This window comes from Rhinoderma darwinii, chromosome 8, assembly GCF_050947455.1.
Source record: "Rhinoderma darwinii isolate aRhiDar2 chromosome 8, aRhiDar2.hap1, whole genome shotgun sequence".
In the NCBI taxonomy this organism is placed as follows: domain Eukaryota; kingdom Metazoa; phylum Chordata; class Amphibia; order Anura; family Rhinodermatidae; genus Rhinoderma; species Rhinoderma darwinii.
In genome coordinates, this window is record NC_134694.1 from 69,570,434 (window position 1) to 69,597,889 (window position 27,456).

Sequence of the window (27,456 nt, forward strand, 5' to 3'; positions counted from 1 at the left end):
TTTCCCCATTATGTGAGGGATATGATAGGGTCACTTACTATTGTGAAGCACATGGCATTATGAACTTAGTATCACGTAATGCCTCATTAATAGTAATTAACCCCATCATGTTACTTACTGACGGAGACAGATGAATACAGTCCCATAAATCTTGCGGCTGGGCACATGCTTGACCGCCACTTCAATCGAGCGTCTCCTCACTGTGGGGAGTGTTGTGAGGAAGAATGAGGGGCTCAACACACTGTTATAGTGATTAGTTAAGGTCCAAGCGGTGAGGCCCCCCACGATCAGACTTTTATCGCCTATCCTGTGGACTTGTTTGTTTTTTTTTCTTGCTTCCACGCCCATAATTAAATTGATAATTTATATTCTAATGCATACTTCGCCTAAAATCATAAAAACAAAGTACACAATACCTTATTCAGCAACTTTGGCGCAAAAATTAAAAAGTTATACGAGCAAGAAAGAAGAATACCAGATATAAAAAAAAGTGTGCCTGGTCCTTGAACCAAAAATAGACCAAGACCCTCATATAATTTGTAATGAGAAACTGCAATCTACATCTTCAGGTTATGTTCGCACAGCAGCTTTGCATTGAGAAAAATCCTTTCCACTAAAATTCAGATATATGGAACCAATTTGGTTAGTCACAGAAATTTCTGCAATGACTGCTGTGTGTGTGAACATACCGTTACAGGGCGTCCATACTGCCAACCTTCCCCATGAAACAGAGTACTTTAAATTGTCCAAAATAAGGTGCCATAAGCATTTTTCTTTTCTGTTGAGCTGAAAATTAACATAAAAGATTTTAAGTCAGCCAATATTAATCCCGGTGCTCTGACTTTTTTTTTTTTTTGTCGATTTTAAGCTTTGATGATCTATATCCAGCTAAAATGACATTAAAGGGGTTGTCTCACCAGGACAACCCGTTCTTATACTGGAGCCGGCCCAGTGATTAGATGATTGACGGGTCTAGTTCCAAAAACTCCCAGCAATAACCACGTACGTTTTGGGCTGGCCATACATTTACCTTGCACCGAGTGCTGCAGGTGAAATTTACTATAAGGCCCTGTTCAGGACTTTTGAGGCAGATTTTGAACTGCCAGTGTTTTAACGTTTTTTTTCCCTGCGTTTTTCACTGCATGTTTTTGCCCTCCGCGATTGATTCCAATGCAAGGACCGCGGGCAAAAAACGCAGCGAAAAATGCTCAAACGAGCACCGCATGTTTTTTTCTGCCTCCCATTGATTTCATTGGGAGGTCAGAGGAGGAAGCCGTGGCAAGAAACATCCCACTTTTTTTTCCCGCAAGTGGCCAAAAGCCGCCCGGGAAAAAGTGCCTCTGCCTCCCATTGAAATCAATGAAGAGCAGTTTTCTTGTGCCGATTCCAGCACGTTTTCTGCGTCCAAATCAGCGCCAAAATACTGTGTGAACTGACCCTTACATGTAATATTGCTCGCCAGAGCAAGAGCTGTTCTTTCAGCAGCTCTCCGATTTGGCTCATACGGGGCGGTACTTTAAAGCTAAAAATAATAAAAAGTTAGTGATGCATCTTTCCTGTACCGAAGCACCACACCGAGAGCCGATCCCCACCAAATCACCATCCGTCAGTATTTTAAACACATTCATGCCATTATTTACACCAGTTAGGCCTCATGCACACGACCGTAGTGTTTTTCTGGTCCGCAAATTCCAGGACCGTGTTCCGTGAAATGACCTCCGCAGTTCATCCGTATGTAATCCGCAGTTCATCCGTATGTAATCCGCAAAATTTCGGATAAAAAAAAAAAAGCCTAAGTAAAACAGGATGACGACAGAACTCATTCCTGGTCGTCGCCTAGCAACACTTCCGCAAATCCGCAAACTGCGGTTGACACCCGGAGGTGTACCCGCATTTTCCACGGGCCCATTGACTTCTATGGGCATGTCCGCATCGAATTTGCGGGCCGTAATAAGACATGTCCTGAGTTTCTGCGGCACGGATTTGCGGACACGCGGAGACCCGTGAAAACGCGGATAGTGTGTATGGGCCCATAGAAATGAATGGGTCCGCAATTCTCCCGTGGATTTTACGGGGGAATTGCGGACGCAAAAACACGTTCGTGTGCATGGGGCCTAAGGATGTAAGATCTTCTGGACAACACAACATCTCTTGGTTGTTACCATCCCTCTCCATAGACTCCTAGTCTATGAAATGCCGGCCATCTCAACACACTTTGTCCTGGCTTTATTGCAGCAACGAGGGCACCAGATGCCTGTTCTCCTGATCGTCAGAGGGGGAAAAGTATACAGGAAAGACATACGTTCTCACTGGCGGTACGGACTAGACTACTACATGGTGTGACTCTGGCCTGTGTGCTAGGCTATTTAGGTTTGTTTTATGTTTCTCTATAACATTTAATTTCTTTACGTTTGCTTAGAATTGAATGGATCCAAAAAGGGTGAAGCACTGCAGAAAACCCTACAGCCAGTGGGGGCTGGTGGGAGAGATTAGCTCATGAATTGTATTTTAAGCAGTGAATTACATGAGACATAATTGCCTAGAAATCAGCGCCATCCCGTGTAGACACAGCCCTCCCACTGCTATCCCGAACTGTATCGCATACCCATTCTGCGCGTGTAAAGTACCCTCAGAATTGAATATATTTCTTAGCACTTTGAGTATGTGCAGCTAATCTAGAGTTATCCGGATAGCGCTGACGTTCCTCACATTTCCAGCATTATCTATCTGTCCTATATAAATCATATATGCGCGTCAATTGAAATGCATGTGAGCATTTTTTATTGTTTTGCCTTGAGCATGAGTTTGTATGGCATTACTTCTGCGTCCACAAGCCACTTAATTTAAACGATAAAGCGCACAGTTTTGCTCACACATATCTGCCTCTTTCAGCCTAATCCGCTGCTCGCGATATTAATGAATTTCAAATCAAGGCATATTTTGCTGATGAGAATAAATCCTCACTTGATTATGAATGAAATGGAATAACACTTGGCCTTATATATATTCATGTTTTACCCTCCGGGAATCCACGGTGCTGAAATCCTGGATGTCGGCTTTAGATCTTATTAAAATGTGTGCAGGATACTTAGGAATATTCCTGTTGAAAGACTGTTATCTGCAGAATGTGTTGAGGAGCACAATTGATATCACTTTCTAAAAGGATAGTCCTTTTTTTTTTTTTAAACCTATATGGTACATTATATACATAGGTGAGATGTGGAGCTGACACTACCGGATATTGGGTTTCGCATGGCATTTGTGTCTGTAACTGATTTTTATTTTCAGATATGTAGTGCGTTTCCATCCTGCGGTCCATTCTTTATCCTTGCCAAATCGTTTTTTTCCATCACATTTTAACGTGTATGGGGAGACCCAGTGATAGAAACTTTAGTCAAGGAGCCAACATCCATGTTCTAGCTATTTAAAATCCATGTAGAAATTTTTTTTTACAGGAGGAATCCTCCAGCTCACCTTTGGCAGATTCTTGCACTTGCTGACTGCGCCCGGATCTCCGCGTCGGTACACGGTGTAGGAACAAGTACTGATCTAGAAAATGGATCCAGCGCCAAGACAAAAATTTTGTTAAAAGAAGAAAAAAAAGTGCTCCAGGTACAAGGGTGGATTTGAGATGTAAGCGTTGGCAACGCTTACATATCAAATCCACCCTTGTACCTGGAGCACTTTTTTTCTTTTAACAAAATTTCAAATAAACTTGGAACGGAGTTTCCTTTTTAAATATCTCTTTTGTCTTGGCGCTGGATCCATTTCTATATCGTTACTATTAAAATCCATTAAAAGAGGAAATCCATCTATCCTTCAGCTCACCTGATTTTTCTATACTACAAGAGAGAACATCCGATTATATTGAACAGCTGGCGAAGAGCATAGCGTAAACGAAAAAAAATCAAAGTTTCAACGAGATACCCAGGACTATGCAAGGGGTGATGTTTACAACTGGAACAAACGAAGTAACAACCAATACAGAGCCAAGTCCATTTTGAGGAACAAATCAAAACCTTATAGACGCAACTCAAGCCCATATAGGGTTAGCTTCAGCTCCACCGAACAGGAGACCACAGATGGAGCGGAAGAGGAGTCTGACATTGATTCTTCGAGGAGTACACCTAAATCACGACAAAATTGCATTGAAAACGAGTTTTTCCAAAAAACGGGGGAAGAGGGGGGGCAGGAAACATAAAACCAATCGAGGTTACACAGCCCCGACGACTGAGAAATCAGAGACCATAAGAAGCATGGACGTCATTAATTTATCATCAGTGTCTCTGACACAGAAACAAATCGAGGTCCTCTCCCTGGGAATGAACTTCGTACCAAATCGTGATTTTGATATCTTTGGTACCCTCCTGGATATCAACAAATTTGTTCGCAATTTGACCGTCAAAAGACACTTTTTGACGATGGATGACAATGAACCAACAACTTCTATGGATATAGACAAAATACCAATGACAAATAATGTGTATAGACCACTGATGTTCCAGGAACAAATGGCCCTTCTATGCCTGGAGGATCTTGCTGGATATGACGAAAATAGCACGATTAACCAAAGTGCGAAATTCACAACAAAAAACCCAGTGTATTATCCCTTACAATCCAGGACTGAATCCATGGACAAGTTCCAACAGGCTATTGAAAGAGAACTGCACAAAATTAACCCCTTAGTGACCACAATACACCTTTTCACGTGAGTCACTAAGGGGCCTTAGGCTAGGCTGACGCCTTTTCACGTGAGCCTAGTCGAAGTCCTGCACGGGTCTCCCGTGCAGGCTGGAGCCGGGTTTCAGCTGTCTGATGACAGCTGAGCTCCTGCTCCAACGCCCGCGATCGAAGTTTACTTTGATCGCGGCCGTTTAACCCATTAAATGCTGCCGTCAATAGCGACTGCGGCATTTAACTCTGTCACCCATCGGCGGCCCGCAAATGCAATCGCGGGTCTACGATGGGGTATCATGGCAGCCGGGGTCTTGATAAAAGCCCCCAGGTCTGCCCTGGACATATGCCTGTTAGGATGCCTAGTTGGACTAATGAAATAAATAATAAATGTGAAATAAAGATTAATAATAAAAATTGCAGTAAAAAAATAAATCAATTTTTTTTTCCATAAAAAGTGGTTTTATTTAGTAAAAGTGTAAAAAAAAAAAAAAGTACACATATATGGTATCGCCGCGACCGTAATGACTCCATTAATAAAGTTAATATGTAATTTAAACCGCAAGGTGAAACCCGTAAAAAAAATAAATGCAAAAAACAATGGCGAAATTGCAATTTTTTTCCATTGCCCCCCAAAAAAGTCATAATAAAAACGAATCAATAAGTGCCATGCACCCCAAAATAGTACCAATCAAAACTACGTCTCGTCCCGCAGAAAACAAGCCCAAAAAATTACTACATTGATGGAAAAATAAAAAAGTTACGGCTCTTGGAAAGCAACGATGCAAAAACAAATAATTTTAGTTCAAAAGTGTTTTTATTGTGCAAAAGTCGTAAAACATAAAAAACCTCTACATATGTGGTATCGCCGTAATCGTACCGACCCATAGAATAAAGGTAACATGTTATTTACGTTGCACAGTGAACGGCGTCAATTTAAAAACGCATAGAACAATGGCAGAATTTCAGGTTTTTTTTTAATAATCCCCCAAAAAAGTTAATAAAAGTTAATAAAAAAATTATATGTACCCAAAAATGGTGCTATTAAAAAGTACAACTAATCCCGCAAAAAACAGGTCCTCATACAGCTATGTAGACGAAAAAATAAAAAAGTTATAGCTCTTTGAATGCGACTATAGAAAAATGAATAAAATAGCTTGGTCATTAGGGCCTAAAATGGGCTGGTCACTAAGGGGTTAAAGACCAAAGTTCAAAAAATAAATCAAAACACAATCTCACATTTGCAGAAAATGAAGCAGGGAGAGCCCTACGTGACAACAGTGACATTGTCATACGTATGGCAGATAAAGGGGGTAGTGTTACCGTTATGGATAAAAATATGTACGTAGATCAAATCATGAAATTGTTATCTGATGTTGACACATACACCAAATTAGACCACAATCCAACAACTAGTTACCATCAAACTGTCAAAAATCTTTTGGACAAGGGCCTTGGTAACGGTACACTCACACAAAAACAACATGATTACTTAGTAATAGAACACCCAGTGGTCCCCATCTTACATGCTTTGCCAAAAACTCACAAGGGGGTCACTTCTCCACCTATGAGGCCAATAATCTCAGGAATTGGCTCTCTCACAGAGCGACCATCTGAATGGTTGGACTCATTGCTCCAACCATTGGTCTCTAGAGTACCAGGCCATCTTAGAGATACTTAAGATGTTCTCAGTATCTTCCACAACAAGACCTGGGGTCACAACTATGTCTGGCTCAGCTGTGACGTGGTATCATTTATATACTAGTATTCCGCATACAGTGGCTGAAAAAGCATTGATACATCATCTATCTAAATATAGCGACTACAATGATGCACTTCAAACTCTTGCAGTGGAAATACTTAATTTCCTAATGAAACATAATTACTTTTATTTTGAAGGAAATTATTATCTGCAAAAAAGAGGGGTGTCTATGGGGGCCAAATTCTCACCATCCATGGCGAACCTTGTCATGGCATGGTGGGAAGAGATTTTTCTATTCGCAACTGACAATCCCTTCATGAAACACATTCATTGGTATGGCAGATACGTAGACGACCTTCTGTTCATTTGGGAGGGTGATGTGTCTGCCATACCGAACTTTTTGGTCTATCTCAATAGCAATCAGTTCAATCTCCAATTTACTTACGATCACAACCCCAACACCATCAATTTTTTGGACCTCAAATTAACATCTACTGTGGGTGAGCACATATATTCAGAGATTTATCACAAGCCAATCTCTGGAAATACCATTTTACACGACACAATTTGCCACCCGAAACACACCATCTCTTCGATACCCGTGGGAGAGCTCACACGAGCTAAAATAAATTGTAGCTTAACAACAGGGTTTGAGAAAGAGGAGTTAAATATTTGCCAAAAACTGACAGATCGAGGTTATAAACAATGGACATTGAATAGAGCCAGGACTATAGTGAAGTCCAAGGATAGGGATTCCTTATTGCTTACAAATGAGAGGGACAAAGGCACAAACACATCACTTACCTCAGATCCTAATATGCCTACCCTTGTGTTACAATTTAGTAACCAATTTAACACTATCAAGGACATGGTTCATAGGTATATCCCCTTATTGTATGAGGATGCTAAGTTGGAAACTGTTCTAAGGAATGGCTGTCGGGTGGTATCAAGACGGGCACCAACGGGGGGCGTGGCCTGGTAATGGCGCCGAGCGGACGTGTGGACTGAGAGCTCCGCTACAGACTTCATCCCAGCAAGCTTTTTAGCATGAGAAGGCAGAGGCAAACGGCACCCTGATGAGCAGGAGAACACCCAGGCATACAGGCACACCGTCCAGATCACAATCGAGGGCACTTACCGGAGGCATTCACAGGTATTTTAGCGACACAGTGAGGGGAGAGAAATCCAAGATGGCGCCGCCGGGCCCTGAACGCCGGACCAGGGGAAATGGAAGCACAGTACAGGACGCTTCCCCTACAGCTCCCCCATCTCCAGCTCAAACCTCTTCTCCTAGCTCCTCGTCGCCTCAGAAGAATACTACAGGCCTAACCACGCAAATGGTTGCGACAGATATGATCTCTGTTCCAGGGAATATGCTTATGGAGCTAAAACAACAACTTGCTGCAGTTCCAACAAAGGGGGACATGGAAGCTTATGTGAGCAGACTGGAGACCACGTACAAATCTGAGATACAGGCGCTGACATGCAATCTTTCTCAGCTTACAGACCAGGTACAGCGCATGGATGGAGATATTACAGCGACTTCTCAGGCACAAGCATCCCATCAGTCTACACTGGAACAACATACTCAGCAAATCCATATGCTGTTTAATATCGCTGAAGACCATGAAAACCGCAACCGTCTGAATAATTTGCGTGTACGTGGCCTGCCGGAGACATATAACACTGCCTCTATAGTTCCTACCCTGAAGGGCCTTTTCAACTCTCTCCTGGGACGTGAGCCTGAATCTGCTCTGGAAATTGATAGAGCACACCGCACTCTGGGCCCTAGAAACGCAGATCCCGATAGGCCGAGAGATATCCTGTGCCGCATTCACTACTTTACGCTGAAGGAAGAAATATTACGAAAAGCCAGAGATAAAGGCGATATCGTATGGGAGGGGACGAAACTTCAACTCTTATCTGATCTCTCCAAAATGACTTTGGACAAACGTAGGAACCTGCGCCCTTTACTGGATGTTCTGCGGGAGCATGGGATTCCATATTCTTGGGGATATCCGTTCCAGCTTCAGGTCAGGAAAGATGGCGTTCTCTTCTTCGTCCGGGAGCTAGCCGACATCCCAGAGTTCTGTGAGGCGCTAGACATCCCAAGAGTCTCCATATTGGATTGGCCCTCAACTCCGTTTCTTCCCCAAAGAGCGCACCAAGGTCGTCGCGGCAGATCTCCAGCCCTTCGCGGATGGCGTCAGGAGCGACGACAGATGGAACCGGTTCATGAAAATTAAGTGGTGGTCGTGAGTATATATACTCACCCACATGTAGCATAATTATAAGCCCTTTCCGGCTTTGAGACGGAACTCTCATGATTACATATTTGTATTCTATACATGCTATAGGGACACAGGTTGAGGGTTCATGATGTTTTTTGAGAGAATCTAGAACGAATACCTTGATGTGATATGCTTTTACATAACTGTGTTCCGGCTAGAGATAGACGAGGTTCATTAGCACTTTACATAAATGTGTCACTTTAACCCCTTCCCGCCGGATCACGTATATAAACGTCATTAAAATCGGTGGCTTACCGCCTTTTCACGTAAATGTACGTCATGGAGATGAAGCTGGCTCAGGAGCTGAGCCAGCGACATCACCACCGGGTGACAGCTGTATGTTACAGCTGGCACCCTAAGGTATCGGCCAGGACCGGAGCTAGCCTCCGATCCGACCGATTAACCTGCGCCCTTTACTGGATGTTCTGCGGGAGCATGGGATTCCATATTCTTGGGGATATCCGTTCCAGCTTCAGGTCAGGAAAGATGGCGTTCTCTTCTTCGTCCGGGAGCTAGCCGACATCCCAGAGTTCTGTGAGGCGCTAGACATCCCAAGAGTCTCCATATTGGATTGGCCCTCAACTCCGTTTCTTCCCCAAAGAGCGCACCAAGGTCGTCGCGGCAGATCTCCAGCCCTTCGCGGATGGCGTCAGGAGCGACGACAGATGGAACCGGTTCATGAAAATTAAGTGGTGGTCGTGAGTATATATACTCACCCACATGTAGCATAATTATAAGCCCTTTCCGGCTTTGAGACGGAACTCTCATGATTACATATTTGTATTCTATACATGCTATAGGGACACAGGTTGAGGGTTCATGATGTTTTTTGAGAGAATCTAGAACGAATACCTTGATGTGATATGCTTTTACATAACTGTGTTCCGGCTAGAGATAGACGAGGTTCATTAGCACTTTACATAAATGTGTCACTTTAACCCCTTCCCGCCGGATCACGTATATAAACGTCATTAAAATCGGTGGCTTACCGCCTTTTCACGTAAATGTACGTCATGGAGATGAAGCTGGCTCAGGAGCTGAGCCAGCGACATCACCACCGGGTGACAGCTGTATGTTACAGCTGGCACCCTAAGGTATCGGCCAGGACCGGAGCTAGCCTCAGATCCGACCGATTAACCCCTCACATGCTGCGTTCAATAGAGATCTCAGCATGTGAGGAGTTTATAGCCATCGGCACCCCAGCAACGTGATCGCTGGGTTGCCGGTGGCTGCAAAGGCGATCGGAGGGCTAATGCTTACCTCCCGATCAGCCTGTAACGGAATCCTCCTATGCCCCGTCGGCGGGGCCCAGGAGGCTTCCGGTAACATCGGCAAGATGGCGCCGGCTCAGCTTCCGGCTCAGAAGCTGAGCCGGCGTCATCAGCAGTGGGTGTCCGCTGTATGTTACAGCGGACACCCCGATCTATCGGCAGGAACCGGAGCTAGCTCCGATTCCTGGCATTAACCCCTTCGATGCAGCGATCCATTGTGATCGCTGCATCCTAGAGGTTTGTAGAAAATCGGCAGCCTTGCCATGCGATGGCAAGGCTGGCGACTGCTACCATGGCAACAGGAGCCCTAACAATGGACTCCTGTCTGCCATTACGTAAGCTGATTAGGCCCCGCCCAGAGGCGGAGCCTGATCGGCTTGCTGTCAGTGAACAACTGACAGTTCCAATACATTGCACTACATAGGTAGTGCAATGTATTAGAACATCAAACAAACAGTTGGACATTCAAGTCCCCTAGTGGGACTAAAGAAAAGTGTAAAAAAAAGTGTAAAAAAAGTAAAAATAAAAGTTGGAAAACATACAATAAAAGTTTTAAATAATAACACAAAACACAATCGCCCTTTTTCCCTTATAAGTCATTTATTATTGAAAAAAATAATAAAGCCATACATATTTGGTATCGCTGCGACCGTAACGACCTGAACTATAAAAAAATTGTTATTTATCCAGCGCAGTGAACGCCGTAAAAAAAACCTCAAAAACACTGCCATAATTACTGTTTTTTTGGTCACTGTCTTCCAAAAATTGAAATAAAAGTGATCAAAAAGTCGCATGTATCCAAAAATGGTACCGATAAAATCTATACCTCGTCTCGCAAAAAACAAACCCTCACACCGCTCCATCGATGAAAAAATGTAAAAGTTATTGCTCTCACAACTTGGCGACAGAAAAAATACATTCTCTTTCCAAAAGTAATTTTATTATGCAAAAAGTTATAAAAAAGTTCTATAAATTTGGTATCGCCGGAATCGTACTGACCCGCAGAATAAAGGTAACATGTAGTTTATAACGTACGGTGAACGGTGTATATAAAAAAACAAGTGGCACAAGCTGGGCATGACATATTTGACACTGAATTGGCATATCTTTTTTTTTTTTAATCAAACAAGTTTTTATTGATAATACAACATCAGTTATACAGCCTTTACATTTCTTACAGTACTTTACAGAAAACATATAAAATTAACATAACATCACTTAAGTAGTGCAAAATTTCTTCAAGTACTTTATGGCATGTATACAACATCTTTGGTTATACCATCACCTATTTCTCCCTCCAACTGAACTACCCCCCTCCCTTGCAGTACTCCCTCTCTTCCCTGATTTTTCCACCACTCCTCCTCCGTGTCTCTTTCATAGTAAACCGATATTTCACCAGACCTTAAACATGTATATGTGCCATCCCTCCTTCAAATCTTATCTAGTGATCCGCATTGCCATAGGCTTGTACCCATTTACCCCATTGTTTCTCGTATTTCTGAATTGTCCCTCTTTTCAGATATATCCGCTGTTCCAGTGATACCGTGTGGTTAACATACCCAACCAGTTCAGCTACCTCCGGGGGATCCGCCTGCAGCCAATATTTTGCGATTAGTTTCCTAGCATGATACAAAATCTTTTTAATAGACATTAGCTCCATTCCATCCCCTCCTTCCTCCCCAATGCAGCCCAGTAAGAATATTTTAGGTTCTATTGGGAAATCTCTCCCATATACTTTAGACACCACACTTTTAACTTCCTTCCAATAGCCTTCTAGCAGCGGGCAGCTCCAAAACATATGCTTTATGTCCGCCCCATCAAACATACACCTGGGACATTCCTTAGTTGATCTAATGCGCATTTGCCATAGCACCTTAGGCGTCCTATACACCCTGTGTAATAGAAAAAGTTGTGACCTCCTGTGCGTTACACTAATAGAGAGTTTTTTAGATGATCCCAGTATCTCCTCCCAGTCTTCATCCCCTATGGGTCCTACATCCTCTTCCCATTTACGTCTGATTTCCACCAACGGGTCTCCCAGAAAACAAGAGAGTAGCGTATTATATAGCACAGAGATAATCCCTTTAGTGTCTTTTGCCCCTAGTACCCGCTCCATCCCTCCCATGGTGGAACAGCTCAAATCCACCAGTCTCTCTTGAGCCTGCGCCGCATGCCTTAATTGAAGATATTGGTAGAACAGTCGGTGTGGGAGTCCAAACTCCTCCTGTATTCGAGCAAAGGGCTTAAGAACACCTCCCTCATACAGCTGGTACACATATCTAATCCCCGCCTGTTCCCAGTCTTGAAATCCTTCCAGCATATTAAATTCCCATAGGTATGGATTGCCCCATAAAGGCATATAGTTGGAGCATCCCGTGGCCCCCAATAATTTCTTACTTTCCCACCAAACTCTATGTATTAATAGTAAAGTCGGCTTTCCTCTTGCCTCCCTCCTTAATTTATGAGATTCCATGGCCTCTAATACATCCGTTCTCTGACCCATATAATACACCAGTTTCCCACTAGAATCCCACTCCTCCCTATTCTTCCAGCCCTTAAAGTGTTGTAATTGGGCCGCTAGATAATATATCCATGCATTCGGAATAGCTAACCCTCCCTGTTCCACTGGTAGTTGTAGTTTATCCAGTTTTATCCTGGGGATCCCCCTTTTCCACACCAAGTCCCTAAACAAGTTGTGGATTCTTCTGAACCAGTATTTAGGCAACCACACTGGGGCATTGTGCACCACATAAAGAATCTGGGGCATCAGAATCATTTTGATGAGATTTGCTCGACCCAGTGCTGACAGTGGTAGCCCGAGCCATATTTTGGTCTTATCCGTGAGTTTGTTCAACAATGGTATCACATTTAGTTCAATAAAGTCCTGCACCCTCGCCGATATCATGATTCCCAGATACTTAAATTTCTGTACGCACGGTACCTCAACTCCTCCAATCACCAACGGCGTATCTACTGGCTGGAGTGGCAACAACACCGACTTATTCCAATTAATTTTTAGTCCTGAAAATCTACCGAAGCGCTCCAATACATCCATTATTACTGGCAATGAGTAATTTATTTCCCCCAAGAACATCAAGATATCGTCCGCATATAATGCTATGCGCTCCTCCAGCTCCCCACACCGAAACCCTTCTATCCCTGGATGCTGTCTTACCATATTGGCTAGGGGTTCAATTGCCAACGCAAATAGTAGTGGCGAAAGTGGGCATCCCTGTCGCGTCCCCCTCTCCAGTCTGAAGGAATCTGACATCCTTCCATTTGCTCTTATCCTAGCTACCGGCTCCTTATATAATAATTGTATCCATTTTATAAATTTCTTTCCAAAGCCAATCCGTTCCAAGACAGCCCACAGATACCCCCACTCCACACTATCAAACGCCTTGGCGGCATCTAAAGACAGCACTGCTCTACACCGTGCATCCGGAGCATCTGTCTGCAAATTCAGGAAAAGTCTACGTAGATTAACTGCCGTAGAGCGCGATGGCATGAATCCCGACTGATCTGTCCCCACAATTTTAGTCACTACTCGCGACAGCCTATTAGCCAGTACTTTCGCTAAAATTTTAATGTCCGTGGTTAATAGAGATATCGGTCTGTATGAGTCAGGTTGTTTCCGATCTTTCCCTTCCTTGGGGATTACGACTATAACAGCTTCATACATTGTCTGCGGTAAACGCCCCCTGGTGAAACTATCCTGGAACACTTCCAATAACTCCGGCAGAACCGTCTCCCCATATGCTTTATACAATTCAGTTGGTATACCATCTATCCCTGGAGCCTTTTCGTTTGCCATAGAAATTAACGCTTCCTGTATTTCCTCTAGCGTAATTGGCTCTTCCAATCCCTCTCTCTCCTCCTCCCCCAGGGTAACCCATGTCATTTCTGCCAGATATTCTGACAGCAGATCCTCCGAGTAGTCCACCTTAGTACAATACAGTTCCTTGTAAAATGATGTTAACACCTCTAATATATCCCCTGTTTCTCCAACCAGAGTCCCATGCACTGTCTGCAGCTGATGAATAAACGCACTTTCCCGCATCGGCCGTGCCATATTTGCTAACAGTCTGCCCGCCATTTCACCCTCCTCATAGTATTTTTGTTGTAAGAATAGTCTTTTATTAGCCGCTTGCTCCAGCTGATGTTCCCTAAGCAATTTCTGAGCAACCTTCCATTGGGCTAGTGTTTCCGCAGTGTTATTAGTAACGTGCCTCTCCTCTGTTACTGTGACCCTATCTGTCAAATGTTGACCCATTTGTCGCGACTTAGTTTTAATGAGCGAGATCTCCCGTATATACACTCCCCTTATAGTCGCCTTCATAGCATCCCATAAAATATCCGTAGGGACCGTACCTTTATTAAATTCAAAGTATTCTTGCAGACTCATATTTATTATCTCCTCTCCCACTAACCGTATCCAGAACGGATTTAACCTCCAGTGCATTCTCAACCCCCCCATCTCTGAGCTTGTTCGGAGCTTAAGTAACATTGGGGAGTGATCAGACAGTGCCCGTGGTAAGTATTCCACCCCTTCCACACATTCCATCCCCATTCCATTATTAAACATTAGGTCTATTCGTGATAATGATCCATATGTAGATGATACACACGAATACTGCGTAGTAGAGGGCCATTTTGCCCGCCAAATATCTGTAAACCCAGCCTCCATCATGTACTTTCCGAATCTCATCAGGCCAATATCTCCCACCCCTCCCCCTTTTGGAAATTTATCCCACCCTTTATTCATTATGTTGTTGAAGTCTCCCATCAATATAGTCGGTATCATAGGCCACCCAGCCAGTTTCTCCAGCACCTCTCTCATCGGACCCACAGAATACGGGGGAGGCACATACAACACCACAATTATACCTTCCCAGTTAAACAATTTACAGTGCACCCCAACATATCTACCTGCCCTATCTTTAAAGGAATCTATACAGCTAAAAGGCACATCCCTATGAACCAGGAGGCTAACCCCCCTTGAGTATGTAGAATGAAAGGAGTGAAAACTATGTCGAATCCAAACCCTATGCGCTTGCTGCACCGTGTCAATAGTAAGATGAGTTTCCTGCAAACCCATCACTCCAGCAGACTGTCCTTTCAGGTATTCAAAGATAGCTCGCCTTTTTGTTACCTCCCCCATACCTCTCACATTCCAGGACAGAAGATTTACCCTACCCCCCATCTGAATCTTTTTTGCATTTGACAGTGGCTATTTCCATTACTCCCAATGACAATCAGAGCGTACTGCGTTTCAAACTCCCTTTCCCTCCCAAACACCCCCCCTCCCCCCACCCCCTCCCACTCAACTTTCCATAAACCTACCCTCCTCAGAGGGCCTGGGCTGATGAAGAAAACTTCACCACCATGACCATACAGCTTCCCTTTCACATTGTAGAAATCCATCTGTTTCCACAATTTAACCTCCAAAACCAAGAACCTCCCGCCACCTTCTCCTCAATAAACAAGTAACATTTTTATGACTCCTACATTCAATTCTGCCTTTAGACTGACAGCATCTTTCCTCTCCTCCCGCCAACAATGAGATATAGACATCATCTTAACAAAAATCAACATATAAATGCAGAAAATAATGCCTTATATTCTTGCGCAAGTCCTCTTCCTTCCACCATAGCAGAGTCCCGACTTCACCCATCCATTTGTTGATCACGCCGCCGCTTCCTCCGGATCATGTCTTAGTCGAGCCTCGTGACTATCCAACCACCGTAACGCATCTTTCGGATTTTCAAAGAACTGTACGGATCCTAATGCCGCCACTCGGAGCTTAGCCGGATACAACATGGAGTACTGAACTCGAAGATTCCTCAGTCGTCTTTTAATGTCCAGAAATTGCATCCTCCGTTTCTGTATCTCCGCAGAGAAATCTGGATAGAACGACACTTTCACCCCGTTCACTCTTATATCTTGCCTTTCTCGGGCCTGTCGAAGAATCAGATCTCTGTCCTTATAATGAAGCAATTTCACTAGCACCGGTCTCGGTGGCCTCCCAGGTGGGCCCGGTCGTGTGGGCACTCTATGAGCTCTTTCCACCGCAAACAGTGGGGTCAGCGATTCCTTGCCAAAAACCTCCAGTAGCCATTTTTCGAAGAAAGCATCTGGATTGGACCCCTCAACTTTTTCAGGGATGCCCACCATCCTGACGTTATTTCGACGCAAGCGGTTCTCCAGGTCATCGGTTTTTGCTAAAAGATACGGAACATCCACCGCCACAGCATTCACGTCTCTTCTCATAGGCAGTATACTGTCTTCTATTTCGCTGACTCGACCCTCCACCGCTGTCGTGCGTTCCGACACTTTTTGAAGATCATGCCGTATTATGGACAAATCTTCCTTAATTGCCCCCACCTGGCAGGTAAGTTTAGCTAGCGTGCTATTGCTCAGGCTTACCGCCGAAAAAACATCTGCCAGCGTTGGGCCCGGTTTGTCCAGGGTCTGTACACCTCGATCCAATCCTCCTCCTAAGTCATCTGCAACAGTCTCCCCATTCTCTTCCTCCTCTGCCTCCATTTGCGCTCGCAGCGGTTCAAATCTAGATCCAGAACGGCCAGCCTGCTCCTTCCCTCCATCCGCCATCCTTTCCCTCTTATCACTGTTCACAGGGGTTTTTCTGGCAAAGCGTTCCAGCCGCGATGCCGCCGCCCCTCTCACATCCCTGTTCACTGCATATGAGCACATGTCAGCGCCATCTTGCGCCCCCAGCTCACCGTCCTCTGCCGTCCTGGATCTCCTGAATTGGCATATCTAGGGAAACATTTTAATTTGTACCTTCCGCAGCGCAATCATTTATGGAAAAGACACGTGGGGTGAAAATGCTCAATACACCTCTTAATAAATGCCTTGAGGGGTGCAGTTTCCAAAATGGGGTCACTTCTCAGGGGTTTCTTTTATTATTTCACATCAAAGCCTCTGCAATTGTGAACCAATACTTTATAAGTCGCCAAATTAGGCCTCAATTTTACATGGTACTCTTTCACTCCTGAGCCCTGTCGAATGTCCAGGCAAAAGATTAGGGCCACATGTAGGGTGATTCTAAAACAGGGAAACACCGCATAATAATTGAGAGCTGTCTTGTTATGGTGGCACAAGCCGGGCACCACATATTGGCGTATCTAAGGAAAAATTCCCATTTTCATTCTCCCACATCGTGTGCACACGAATTTCTGCAAAACACCTGTGGGGTTAACTTGCTCACTACACCCCTAGGTGAATACCTTGAGGGTGTTGTTTCCAAAATGGGGTCACTTCTGGGGGGGATCCACTGTTTTGGTCCCACAGGGACTTTGCAAATGCAACATAGCGACCAGAAACCAAATGCAGCAAAATCTGTACACCAAAAGCAAATGGCGCTCCTTCCCTTCTGAGCCCTGCCGTGTGCCCAAACAGCATTTTACGACCACGTGTCAGGTATTGCCGTACTCCAGAGAAGTTGCTTTACAAATGTTGGGGTTCTTTTTTTCCTTTATTTGTTGAGAAAATTAAAAATTTGGAGCTAAAGCTACGTCTTATTGAAGAAAAAGGATTTTTTTTATTTTCACTGCCCAATTCTAATAAAATCTATGAAACACCTGTGGGGGTAAAATGCTCACTACACCCCTAGATGGATTCCTCAAGGGGTGTAGTTTTCTCAATGGAGTCACTTGTTTGGCGTTTTCACTGTTTTGGTACCTCAGGGGCTTTGCAAATGCGACATGGCCTCCGCAAACCATTCCTGCTAAATTTGAGCTCCAAAAGCCAAATGGCGCTCTTTCCCTTCTAAGCTCCGCCGTGTGTCCAAACATCCGTTTATAACCACATGTGGGGTATTGTTTTACTCGGGAGTAATTGCTTTACAAATGTTGTGGTGCTTTTTCTCCTTTAGTCCTCGTGGAAATTAGAAAAAATTAGCTAAACCTACATAATCTTTGAAAGAATGACGATTTTTATTTTCACGGCCTACTACCAATAATTTCTGCAAAAAACCTGCGGGGTCAAAATGCTCACTATACCCCTAGATAATTTCCTCAAGGGGTGTAGTTTCCAAAATGGGGTCACTTTTGGTGGATTTCCACTGTTTTGGCACCGAAAGAGCCCTTCAAACCTGACATGGTGCCTAAAATATTTTCTAATAAAAAGGAGGCCCAAAATCCACTAGGTGCTCCTTTGCTTCTGAGGCCGGTGCTTCAGTCCATTACCACACTAGGGCCACATGTGGGATATTTCTAAAAACTGCAGAATCTGGGCAATAAATATTGAGTTGCGTTTCTCTGGTAAAAACTTCTGTGTTACAAAAAAAATAGAATAAAAATGAATTTCTGCAAAAAAAAATGAAATTTGAAAATTTCACCTCTACGTTGCTTTAATTCCTGTGAAATGTTTAAAGGGTTAAGAAACTTTCTAAATGCTGTTTTGAATAGTTTGAGGGGTGAAGATTTTAAAATGGGGTGACTTTTTGGCAGTTTCTAATATATAAGGCCCTCAAAGCCGCTTCACAACTGAACTGGCCCCTGTAAAAATAGGCTTTTGAAATTTTCTTGAAAATGTGAGAAATTGCTGCTAAAGTTCTAAGCCTTGTAACGTCCTAGAAAAATAAAAGGATGTTCAAAAACCGATGCCAATCTAAAGTAGACATATGGGGGATGTTAATTAGCAACAATTTTGTGTGGTATAACTGCCTGTCTTACAAGCAGATACATTTAAATTGAGAAAAATGCTAATTTTTGCAATTTTTCACCAAATTTTGGTGTTTTTCACTGGTAAATTTTGAATTTATTGACCACATTTTTCCACTATCATAAAGTCCAATGTGTCACGAGAAAACAATCTCAGAATCGCTTTGATAGGTAAAAGCGTTCCGGAGTTATTACCACATAAAGTGAAATATGTCAGATTTGAAAAAATGGGTCTGGTCCTGAAGGCCAAAATGAGCTTGGTCCTGAAGGGGTTAATGGTACAACGTTCCACTATTTGCCTCTGAATGTATATTTAAGGTTCCGCACCATCTCATGTGTCATACCATACTGCCTTAGATAATACCGCTTAACGGGTGTTCTCCAAAGCTCCTTCTGGTGCTATACTGTTCTCTTGATACTTATTCATATTGTATTATTTCATGTTGTTCTTCCTGCTCTATTTTTTCAGTAGTATTGCTGGGGTGATAGTCTAAGCGTTCGCTAGGTTCCTGACTAGTCACTCTTCCAATTAGGGATTCACTGGTTCGCCAGTGTTACTTGGTTTGTAATATCTCTCTGATTTAGTCATCAGAGAGCGGGTTTTCACCCTTATTCTATACTTCATCTTCGAAGTTCGTTTTATTTACATTTTTTGTTTCAATTTCTCCTATTCCTAAACTTATCCCCCTTCTTTCCTTCTTCCCGCCTTTTTAATGGGAGGGGATGGCCTCCCTAAAGATGTGCACTCTGAATGTCAGGGGATTTAATATTCCTGAAAAACGCGCACAGATCCTTTATGACATGCATAAAGAGAGGGTCCAACTCTTGTTTTTACAGGAGACCCATTTTAAAACAGCACACACCCCTCGTCTTAGCACTCAATATTACTCCAAGTGGTATCATAGCACGAATGCGGAGTCCAAAAGCAAAGGGGTTAGTATTGCAATTCATAAATCCCTATTGCACGAGGTATTAGCGACGGCGTCAGACACGGAGGGTCGCTATTTATTTGTCAAAATTTCTCTACAAGGTGATTACGTTGGCTAACTTTTATCTTCCTAATCAGGATCAGGCTAGGGTGTGCAGGTCATTGTTGCGTAGGCTGGAGGACTTCTCAGAAGGTCTGATGGTAATTGGAGGCGATTTTAACCTAGTGTTGGACAGATATCTTGACTCATCGTCTGGTAAAAGCTCGGTACCTAGGTCACATTTGTCAGCCTTATCATCTACATTACATACAATGCAGTTAGTCGATGTATGGCGCACGCTCCACCCACAAACCAAAGATTACACCTACTTTTCTGCGTTACATAATTCATATAGTAGAATTGACATGTTCCTTCTCAGCCACCATCTCCTCACATGGAAACCCACCACAAGGATTGGGAATGCACTCTGGTCGGATCACGCTCCGGTGTATCTGATTTTAGATATCCCAGATAAGCCGAAACATTTTAAGAACTGGAAGCTGAATGACAACCTCCTAAACGACAGTCTGTATGACCGCAATGAAGAACTCCATTCAGTCCTTCATTCTTAATCATACAGCTGACACAACAGCCTTACCACTGCAGTGGGAGGCGTTGAAATGTGTGTTAAGAGGAGTTCTCATTCAACATGGGTCACGCCTGAAAAGGGAGAAAGGAGCCCAAATGACCAAATTATTAGATAAGATTAACGTCCTTGAGACCCAACATAAACGCACGCAACTCCTCACTACACTATCAGAACTCGGCCTCGCTAGGAACCAACTCCGGGAACTGCTCGACCAATCCTACACGAGGTATAGAGACAGGAATCGGAAGTACTTTTATGAACTCGCTGACAAGTGTGGACGACCTCTCGCAAGGGCGCTGCATCCCAGATCACAGGCTGCATATATCCCTAAATTACACACAGCATCAGGGCAGGTGGTTTCCGATCCCAAGGACATCACTATGGGTTTCCAACAATATTATTCTTCCCTATACAACATTAAGGGTAGCTTACATGACATTCCGGTGGAAACACTACAGTCCAAAATAAACGAGTACTTGAACGAGACTCCAGTCCCTACTCTTTCCCAGGCAGACTCTGACAAGTTAGAGTCTGATTTCACGGAGGACGAAGTGCTGCAAGCTTTTAAGGACTCCCCATTGGGAAAGAGTCCGGGACCTGACGGTTTCAATAACAAATTTTACAAAACATTCCAGGAACTTCTAATTCCTTTCTTTAACAAGGGTTTTCAACTCCATCACTCCAACATGCGGCTTCGCCCAACAGTCGCTTGAGGCACACATCACATTACTACCAAAACCGGGGAAGGACCCTACGTCGTGCCCTAACTTCCGCCCGATTTCACTGATCAACGTGGATGTCAAATTATTTGCGAAGATAATCGCATCACGCATGTCTCCTATCTTACCGTCTCTCATCCATGATGATCAGGTGGGATTCGTCAAGTCACGAGAGGCAAGAGACAATACAAACAAGACCATCCTGCTCATGTCTTATGCACAACGATAATGGATCCCTACATGCTTGCTCTCTGTGGACGCCGAAAAGGCGTTTGACAGGGTAAGTTGGCAATTCCTTGGGAGGGCATTGTCACAAATTGGTTTGGGCAACAATATGCTTGGAAGAAAAATGTCCTTATACACAAAACCTACAGCCAGGGTGCGCGTGAATGGGCTATTATCAGATCCACTGCACATTTCAAATGGTACCAGACAGGGATGCCCGTTATCCCCTATCTTATACGTTCTCACCATGGAACATTTGGCTAGTGCATTGCGGAAAAACTCATCCATAAAAGGCATAAACGTGAGATCAATGCATACCAAACTTGCTTTATATGCAGATGACCTCCTCTTGTATGTAACTGAACCTATTGTGACTTTGCCATCCATCCTTAAGGAATTCAAAAGTTTTAGTCAGTTTCGCAATTTCAAAGTCAACTACTCTAAAACTGAAGCTTTAAATGTCTCCCTCAGCAGTGAGTCGGTTGAACACTTAAAACAAAATTTCCCATTCAAATGGCAGCAAGAATCTCTAAAGTATCTGGGAATCAATATCCCAACGGATTTGACAGAGTTGTTCCGTCTGAACTACACCTCTTTATTGCATCGCACAATGAAAGACGTGGAGCAGTACTCTTCGGCTCGCCTTTCTTGGTTTGGCCGAATCAATGCGGTAAAAATGGACATTTTACCTAGATTTTTATATCTATTTCAGACGGCCCCGATTCTGGCAACTCAACCCTACTTTCGTCAGTTACAGAGAAGCATAAATAAATTTATTTGGGGATCTAAAAAACCCTGAATAAGCCTGAAAGTGCTCTGTAAACCAAAATCGGAGGGAGGGGCGGGGCTACCAGATTTTAAAAAATACCACTCTGCAGCATTGTTGATGAGAATCGCTGACTGGTTTAGATCATATACCCACAAACAATGGGTCCGTTTGGAATTTGAAATTTCCCCTTTACGACTAACATCTCTCCCATGGACGGCCAAACAGTTCAGAAATAACTCTATACTACCATCGTTAACACAAAATTTTTTAGTGGCTTGGGACAGGGAGGCAGCGGCTCTTAACCTAACTCATTGTCCTGGTCCTTTCACTCCCTTATTTGACAACCCAGACTTCACACCGGCAGTGGGAGTCGAGGAATTTCTTTCTTGGAAGAAGCAGGATAATGTCAGACTAGCTTCCACACTCACTGACACTCATGAGCTCCCCACTTTACTGTCCTTGAGGGAATCGTGCCCTCACAAAAGACTATCTTGGTTGGAGTACCTACACCTTAGGGCATACATTTCCTCTTTTCCAGACAATGAGGCTATCACCTTAGACAAAACAGCACTGGAAGTTTTCCTACTGATTCCCTCCATGCCGACCAAACTGTTATCAACAATGCACGTCTTTCTACGTGACTGCTCTGAGCTGTCTCAACTTAGATATGTACAGGCGTGGGAGCGTGAACTGGGGTTTCACATACAGGAGGAGGATTGTCAAAAAAATTTTTTGCTTACCCATAAACTGCCATCAGCCTGTTATGCTCAGGAAAATAATTTTAAAATTCTCACCCGTTGGTATCGATACCCGGTTTTGTTACATAAAGCTTTTCCCTCCGTGTCTGACCAATGTTGGCGCTGCCTTTCCGCTTTGGGAACCATGTTGCACATATGGTGGGAATGTCCCATATTATCTCCATTTTGGACTAACATATTCGAACTATATAATGTGCTGTTTGATTCCCAAACTCCTATTGAACCTGCAATTGGACTACTGTCCCTTTTGCCAGGCAACGTCACAGCCTTGAAAAAAGGTGTTTTCAGACACTTTCTCACTGCAGCTAGGTGCGTGATTCCTAGACATTGGAAATCCACGAGATGCCCCTCTCTTCGTGAATCGGTTACCGAGTTAACTCATATCATGAGAATGGAAGGCCTCCTGGCAGGGGACAATGGCAAACGAGACAGATTCATGGGTACATGGAGGAGCTGGATTCTGTTTGCAGAAAGTGAAGCCCTTCCTCGTTGGCTGGAAGAACACACCTAAATCTCCTTGGGCGTTTGTACGTCTTGGTTAGAGGCCACCCCTCTCCACTATACACTTTACCTTTCCCGCGGTCCTTCCTTCTTCTTCCGCTCTCTTTGTTTTTCTTTTCTTCCCCCCCCCCCTGTCTCTTATTTTTATTTTATTTTTTTGCACTATATTACATAATACATCAGATTGATTATATTGTACTAATTCTCCTGTACTTATTTGTTCCTCATTGAACGGTTCTTACGCAAGGTACACTTCTTGATGCCAATAATGTATATGCTCTTTATGTATAACATTTGCATTGTATGCGAAAATTTCATGTAAAGTGGTTCAGTTGAACTGCCACTCGTTCAAATGCATTGAAGTTGTTATTTGTTTGTATTGAAAATTTAATAAACTTTGATAAAGAAAAAAGACGGGCACCAACTCTTGGTAATATCCTTTCCCCCTCAATGCTAACTTCAAACAATACAAGACCCACCTGGTTAGCTCACAAAGGTTTCTTCAAATGTGGTACCCACCCGTGCAAGACATGCATTTTTTCCAGAATCACGAGATCATTTCAAGATTCTACAGGGGAGATGAACTTCCCGATTAAATCTTATATAAATTGCAACAGTGATCATGTCATCTACATCATTGAATGTACCTGTTGCAATTTGAAATATGTCAGATGTACCACCAGAAAATTTAAAATCCGCATTCTGGAACATTTGGGGTATATAAGAAACCCAGCCATCACTAATATCTCAAACGTGGCTAGACATTTTGTGACCTGTCACAATAGGTGCATTAATTCCTTTAGCACATATGCGATAGAGAAAATCCAGGGGTCTATTAGAGGGGGCAATATAAAACATTGTTTGCTAACAAGAGAGGCATTTTGGATTTATAATTTAAAAACTCGATTTCCTTCAGGTTTAAACCTTAAAAAAGAATTAATGTTCCATTACTGATTTTACATCTGCTCTTGGAGATGCAGAATTCGACAGGAGATCACACTATTATCTCCAGATATGTCTCCCAATAACATCATTAAGAATAGGGGGAATCATATTATTCATACAATAACCAAGATCCCATGTTAACTAAATAAATGGATATTACTGGATCACATGATGCTCTACAACAAACAAATAAATTAATCCAGGTTTGCCCCATTCGAATATACCACTATACATTTATATATATATATATGGGAAGGGATGTTACACTCACATATATTCACACTTTCTCAACGGGATATCTGACGTCGGGGTGTTTTGCCGTTTTCCCTCTTCCTCTGTCCCCTGTCAGAATTTTGGCAGTTTGATGAGTGAGAATGCCACTCACAATCATTTAAGAAGAAAAAAGATTCCACTTAAATGTTAATACTAAGGCCTCATGCACACGACCGTAGCCGTGTGCACGGCCGTGATTTTCGGGTCGGCCGGCTGCGGACTGTCAGCCGCAGGCCGCCCGCAAATCGCGGGACATGCACATGGCCGCCGCCATTGTTTTCAATGAGCCCGGACCGCAGAACAGGGCCGTAATAAGACATGCCCGTTCTTTCTGCGGTCCGGGCTCCCGGGCCGTGCAAGGACCACAAAAACTACGGTCGTGTGCATGGCCCCATAGAAAAGAATGGGTCCGCAATTCTCCCGTGGGTTTTCGGGGGAATTGCGGCCGCAAAAACACGTTCGTGTGCATGGGGCCTAATATGTAAAGATATGGACAAACCTATAAAAATATAAATCTATCAACTTACAGTCAATGGAATCAATACATATATCTTTTGATCTCTTGTTTTTAAATATTGTATTTTACAAACCGACCGTTTGTTTCGGAATAGTTGTTAAAATATATATACAACTTTATATAACTCCACTTTGCCAGCATTACTTATTAAACATATTGCCAACATTCATATTGGATGAAGTTATATTATTCAGTATTGTAGTATATATTGACCTTTCCGCTTGATGTTATGTATTAATTTTATTTTGTTTGCTTCTATAACAGAATTGTTTTAAGTCATGTACGTCTTTGTTTGGTCCATGTTCAGACAGTGACAGGCATTGGATTTAATAACACTGAAATTTTAATGTCTCCAATTCTATCATTTAGCCTTATGTCACCTCTGTCTCTCAAGGTGTTCCCAGATTTAACAATTTTCGGGACGGTGGTTCTATAGTTTATATATATTTTTCATTAAAATTATTTGTTATATACATATATACTCTACTTACCCTAATTCCCTCCGGGAACGAGAGGGTTATTGTCTATTCACCGATTTCCGCTAAACTCATTCTTGAAACTCATTCCGCCCTAATTATCAATAGCATATACGGACGAGACAGACATACATGGCCATTACTTTTCTTGCCATGATTAAGAGCACGGTTTGTGCTTGAAACGCGTAAGCTCGGGCATCTGCCCGCATTACAAACCATCCTATGACTGCGTTTCTTTTCCGAATTTTATATATTTTCTTTCACCAATAAAAGTGGGATCTACGTATCCTTTTTATCCCGACACAGCGCTGGATCATTTCTCCTTTGTTATATTAAAATTCATGTTTGCTGGTGAGTGTAGCTATCAAAGCAGATGGTTATGGCAGGAATAGAAAGACAAACTCTGCTCAAAATCCCAAAAATTCAGCTGTGACTGCAGTTTACTTTTATAATTCTCCCTCAATGTCATAGTCATGGAGGTCCGGGAATTTGAGAAGGTGGGGTTCTCTTACTGTAGTGTTGCAGTCCTGTCCTGACGATAGTCGCTAGGAATTTTTTACCTGTGACTGGTCATGTGGTTTTTGGGGGAAATGGAAAAAAAAAACAGCCGAAGGCCCCATGCACACGACAGTATGTTTTTCCCTCCCGTAAATACCGTCCATAAATACAGGTCCTTTTGTCACATGTTTTTGACCCGTATTTACGGACCCGTAAATAAAGGGTGGGCTGGAAATGATGTCCCAATCATGTCCAAACCCCTTAAAAGGGTCACATGATCGCTCAGATGCAATTTTCTCTGCTTCTCTTTATTCAAAAATGTAAATCCCCTGATGTCGCCTGGCAACGCTCCCGTAATTACGGGTGCGCACACGTAGCCACCCGTAATTACGGGAGCCCCATAGACTTCGTAATTACGGCCTGAAATAGGACATGTTCTATATTTTTCAACGGCCTGGGCACCTTCCCGTACGCAAACGGGAAGGTACCCATGGCCAATAGAAGTCTATGGGCCCGTAATTACGGGCGTTTTTACGGTCGTGTGCTTGGGGCCTTAGGCGGACAGTTTTGGAAAGCTGACTGGTCCTTTTTATATCGTGGCTATATTAGGGTTGCCAACCATAGTTTGGTATTTGTCCGGTGGTCCTGTGTGTTCACAGCTCAGATCCCAAATGTCAGTATAGTACAGTACTCTAATTCTAAAGATGTGGCATACAATATACCCAGACTACATTCACTTTTGCTTTTTATGGGAACACTATATCTGCCACAGGTATATAATGCTCATTGTACAAATTTAATTATTTCCTCACATGATTGGTTTGTCTGTAGCTATTTAATAATTCAGATAATTATAAATACATTCTCCTTAGTATGGACTCAAAGTTGAATATGAAACCCTGAATTTTATCTCGGTGTCTGTCTTCCTATATAACTATTGTCAGAACACTAATGCTTTTGTTTGTCTACAGGGTATGAATATAGTGGTGCCCTTCATGTTTAAATATGCGGTGGACAACCTGAATGAAATATCTGGGAATGTGCTGAACATGGCAGATGCTACGAACACTGTGGCTACAATGGCGACAGCCGTCTTGATTGGCTGTAAGTACAATTAAGATTTACATTGTCAAAGCATTTCGTTACCCTTTAAAAACTGTTGACATGTCATATTGACACGACAGACGTTTTGATTGTTGGGGGACCGAGCACTGAGACTCCCACCAATCGCTAAAACGAAGCAGCAGAAGCGATCGTGTGAGCGCTCAGCCGCTTCATGTCTGGCTTTTTCCTGAAATCAATATATCGGAGTACGGGCTCAATACAAAGTCTAAGGCCCCATGCACACGACCGTATTTTCATCTTTCCCGAAATACTGTCCGTAAATACGGATCCGTAGGCATCCGTATATACGGATCTGTAAAAACAGAGGTAGCATGCAAATGATGTCATCAGCATGTTGCGTAGCAACGCTTCCGTAAATACGGACGGTATACGGAAGCACATCCGTAGCCATCCGTATTTACGTAAGCTCCAATAGACTCCCATGCATTCCAAGAGTCCTTGCCGTAATTACTGACAAGAATAGGACAG

At 43.2% G+C, this 27,456-nt stretch overlaps 1 protein-coding gene across 1 annotated transcript in view; it reads left to right on the forward strand.

Annotated features, from left to right (window-relative positions):
* ABCB7 (ATP binding cassette subfamily B member 7) overlaps positions 1–27,456 on the forward strand; it is a 140,623-nt gene that overhangs the window by 59,773 nt on the left and 53,394 nt on the right. Inside the window, exon 5 of the mRNA XM_075835713.1 lies at positions 26,835–26,967. Within this exon, the coding sequence (XP_075691828.1) occupies positions 26,835–26,967 (133 nt within the window). The remainder of the gene's footprint in view (positions 1–26,834; positions 26,968–27,456) is intronic.